Source organism: Notamacropus eugenii, chromosome 2 (assembly GCF_028372415.1).
Source record: "Notamacropus eugenii isolate mMacEug1 chromosome 2, mMacEug1.pri_v2, whole genome shotgun sequence".
Classification (NCBI taxonomy): Eukaryota; Metazoa; Chordata; class Mammalia; order Diprotodontia; family Macropodidae; genus Notamacropus; species Notamacropus eugenii.
Window position 1 is genome coordinate 306,694,801 of NC_092873.1, and position 3,797 is coordinate 306,698,597.

The following is a 3,797-nucleotide window of genomic DNA, read 5'->3' on the forward strand; positions in this document are numbered from 1 at the left end:
GGTCACACCCAGAGCCAACTCTCATCTTTGTTCTCTGAATTCTTACCTGGGAACATTTTTCCCCTTAGAAAAGATTAGCTCTTAAAATCAATTGATTTTCAATCAAATTTAACATAAACAAAAGCTCCCCATCCCCTTGGATAGGAATCTAGAGAAGTCCCTGGACATTTCTCCCAAAGCTACCCCTGAGCAAATACAACCAGGTAATGTGGGGTGATTCTTGGCAAAAGGAAGCCAATCGATTGTTAAGAAAGAAGAGCACAGAGCAGGAGGTATCTGTGACCAGAGAGAGCTTTATTGGTGCATTAGGTAAACGAGGCAGAGAGGGTTGGATTCAGCTCTGAAATTTGGGGAATTTGAAAGGAGATGAAATGACAATCCTGACGTCTCTATTCCCAAAGGACATCTCAGTGGCTTAGACTCTAGGGGTAAGGAGGTGAATCAATTAAGAATGACAGGAAAGTCAGTGGTTTCTTTTGATTCTTCAAAATCTGTTTGTCAGCCAAGGGCACCAGGTTAGCAGCAGCCCCCAGAGCTGCCACCACAACCCCCAGAGACACCACCACAGCCCCCAGACGGCTGGTTGCACCCACTGCCACTGTCACAGCATCCAGGGCTCTGGCTTCTGCATATATTGGCTCTTCTGTGGTGGGAAAAAAGAGACCAGCCACTCCCAGAGCCTAAGCTGCCCCATCCTCCAGAGCTGCCCCATCCTCCAGAGCTGATGCATCTTCCAGAGTTGCCCCATCCTCCAGAGCTGCCCCATCCTCCAGAGCTGATGCATCTTCCAGAGTTGCCCCATCTTCCAGAATTGCCCCATCCTCCAGAGCTGATGCATCTTCCAGAGTTGCCCCATCGTCCAGAGCTGCCCCATCCTCCAGAGCCGATGCATCTTCCAGAGTTGCCCCATCTTCCAGAATTGCCCCATCCTCCAGAGCTGCCCCATCCTCCAGAGCTGATGTATCTTCCAGAGTTGCCACATCCTCCAGAGCTGATGCATCCTCCAGAACTGGACCCACAGCCAGAAGAGATAGGAGCAGTGCAAGGAGCCTGGAGAGGGTTCTTGGGGGTCTGGCATTTGGGAGGGGGCTGGTACTGCTTCTGGCTTTGCTGGTAAGACATCTTTGGGTGAGTTCAATAAACCTGAAAGACAATAATGGAATTTTTCAGATCCTTGAAACCCAGGGAATATTTTTAATTTTCCATTTTGAAAAATCAATCTACTCTGTGAAAGTGAGTTATATCAATAACACAGTGTCTAATCGCAAAAAGATCTAAAATTCATTCCTATAGACAAGTCCATTCAGATAAAAATTTGGGGAGCAAGGAATGAGCATCCAGCACTAATACTAAGATTAGGAACATTTTATAAACATATCTAAGTAGCCTGAGAGGCAGCATTGTGGCATCCCTGGCCAGGGGGCCAGCCTCAAAGCCAAGAAGACCTGGGTCAAGTCCTGCCTTTGACAGAGTGGCTGTGTGACCTTGGACAAGTCACAGCCTCTCAATGCTCTGACCACCTTTCTAAGACTGTAGGAGCGGCGGAGAAGGTGTCAGCTTGCATTGGTAGAAGGAGTTTCATCATATGAGGGGTTCCTTATGCCAAGGTAATGAGAAGTCCAGGCCTTGTCCTAATTTAATGGATAAGTCACAACCCAAAAAATTCTGCAGAATCTCTTTTACCTCAAATATTTCTGTTCTAGATAAAGGAGGTGATAAAGTTCCCTGAGAACCTAGTCTATCAAAAGGATTCTAGGACATTGCTGTTTCCAAGACTTCAGGCGTCTGCTGCACCCTCCCCTCACTGTAGGTAGTAGGCTTTTGGCTTTTCATCTGGGATAATCCAGACTGGTTCTCCATCACTATGTGATGACAACAGTAGCACAAACAACAACCACCAGCATTTGGAGTTTTCTAAGAACTTACAAATATTAACTCGTTGTATCCATACAACAACCTTAAGAGGCAGGTGCCATCATTATCTCCTTTTTACAGATGAGGAAACTGAGGCAGACAGAAGCTAAGTGACTTGCCTAGGGTTACACCGCTAGTAAGTGTAACGGACAGAATTTGAACTGAGGTTTGCCTTATTCCAATTCCAGCACTCTATCCACTGTCCCACAAATCCAAAATTCAAACTTTTGCTCTTCACAAATGCTGGACTTCTCACTTAGTTTAAGTCTATTTGCTCCTCAGGCCCTTTATCCTTCCTCCTTTGTCCTCTCCATAACCTTGCTTCTCTTTTTTATCCCCTCATTCCCTCTCCTCCATTTCTCTGCTCCAACCCTTTCCTTTAGTTCTCATGAGGATACTTACCCCGATCACAGACACAGATAGGTACTCTTTGCTGAAGAACCAGAGTAGATGAGGAGCCAAGGGCAGGGACACCTTATATAGGCCATCCTAGATTGAGCTGTTGGCATGAGTCTCAGCTCACTGGAGGAAGAGTGTTCTTGCCAACCCATGGCATGTGTCAGACAATTCCTCACATTCCCCAGTCTCTCATACATAGGCTTGAGTTAATACCTGAATCACTCCTTTGAAAGGGACATTAGAAATCTTCTAGTGTAGTTTTTTATTTATTTTACGGATGAGGAAACTGAGGCCTGGAGATATCATGCAAGATCAGAGTAGTCAGGGGGAAAACCCAAGTCACCAAAAATGAAGTCTAGTGTGTTTTTCATTTCACTAACCCTTGGTAACTCTAAGATGGCTCCTTTGTAGAGTCATTTTAGGAGTCTTATCTAAAACACACATATTGGAGTAAGAAAGATGTTGCATGCTTTTAGAAAGCCATATCCTTTCTAAAATTTGAGAGTCTACCAATCACATAGAAATCTAGGAAAATGTCATAAAGTTTAGACTTTGAGCAAAGACTAGATAAGTCACAGAGGTTGTCTTCAGTCCTAGAAATGTCTCAGACCTCTCATCCCACTCCTCTCCATGCCCATTCTTCTGCCCAGAATCCAGTGCAGTCCAGGGAATCTAACTAGGAGACAAAAGGCCTAAATTCACATCCTGACCTTATTATTTACCTCTTCTGTGACCTAGGATAAACAATGTAGGCTATTTAGGTTTTAGTTCTTCATTTCTAAAATAAAAAGATTGGAATATGTGACCTCTTTCCATCTCTCTGATTATCTGACTATTGTGCCTTGGGATGCTCTCGTCCTGTCTCCAGCTTTAAGCTGTGGCTTCTCCAAGGCATATTCTGTAAGGCATCCACCTCAGCTTTCCCCTCAGTGTAGGAATTTATCCTCAGATTCTCTTTTTCCTGAGACACTGAATGGCTATTCTCTTGTCTTTCAGGGAGAAACTAAAAGGCAATAACTGGCTATATATTTGGTTTTTTCATTCATTCATTGTTTCAGCAAATACTTGAGAGTTTACTCTACACAAGACTCTCTGGTCAAGGTTGCTGATAAGAAGACTGATATATAATTTCCAACTTTAAGGAGTCTATAATTTATCAGGAGGACAATGCATTCACAAAGATCTATAATGGAATATAGGAAAAAATAGATGCCATAAAAGAGGTACTGACCTTGTGGGAGAGGAGGGATATTAAATAGGAGGAGATTACTTCTACCTCAGGTTACTGGAAACATTTGCCTTGGTATAGTGAGAAAAGTCATGGATCTGAGGTTAAAGGATCTGAGTCCAAATCTTGACCTTGCCAGAACCTTGGGTAAATAATTTAAACTCTCAGGGAATCAGTTTTGCAAAATGAGTGGATTGAATTAGATGACCTTTAAGCTCTTTTCCTTCTAAATCTTTGATCCTTTGTGTATTACACT

General features: G+C 43.5%; 1 protein-coding gene across 1 annotated transcript; it reads right to left on the minus strand.

The window, feature by feature from the left end:
• Positions 1–277: 277 nt before the first annotated feature.
• Positions 278–2,350, minus strand: LOC140523948 (uncharacterized). Its single transcript, XM_072638506.1, has 2 exons — positions 2,317–2,350; positions 278–1,143 (listed from the first exon to the last, which is right to left on the minus strand). Exon 2 carries the CDS (start codon positions 1,120–1,122, stop codon positions 517–519), a length of 606 nt encoding a protein of 201 aa, XP_072494607.1. The 5' UTR covers positions 1,123–1,143; positions 2,317–2,350; the 3' UTR covers positions 278–516.
• Positions 2,351–3,797: the final 1,447 nt, after the last annotated feature.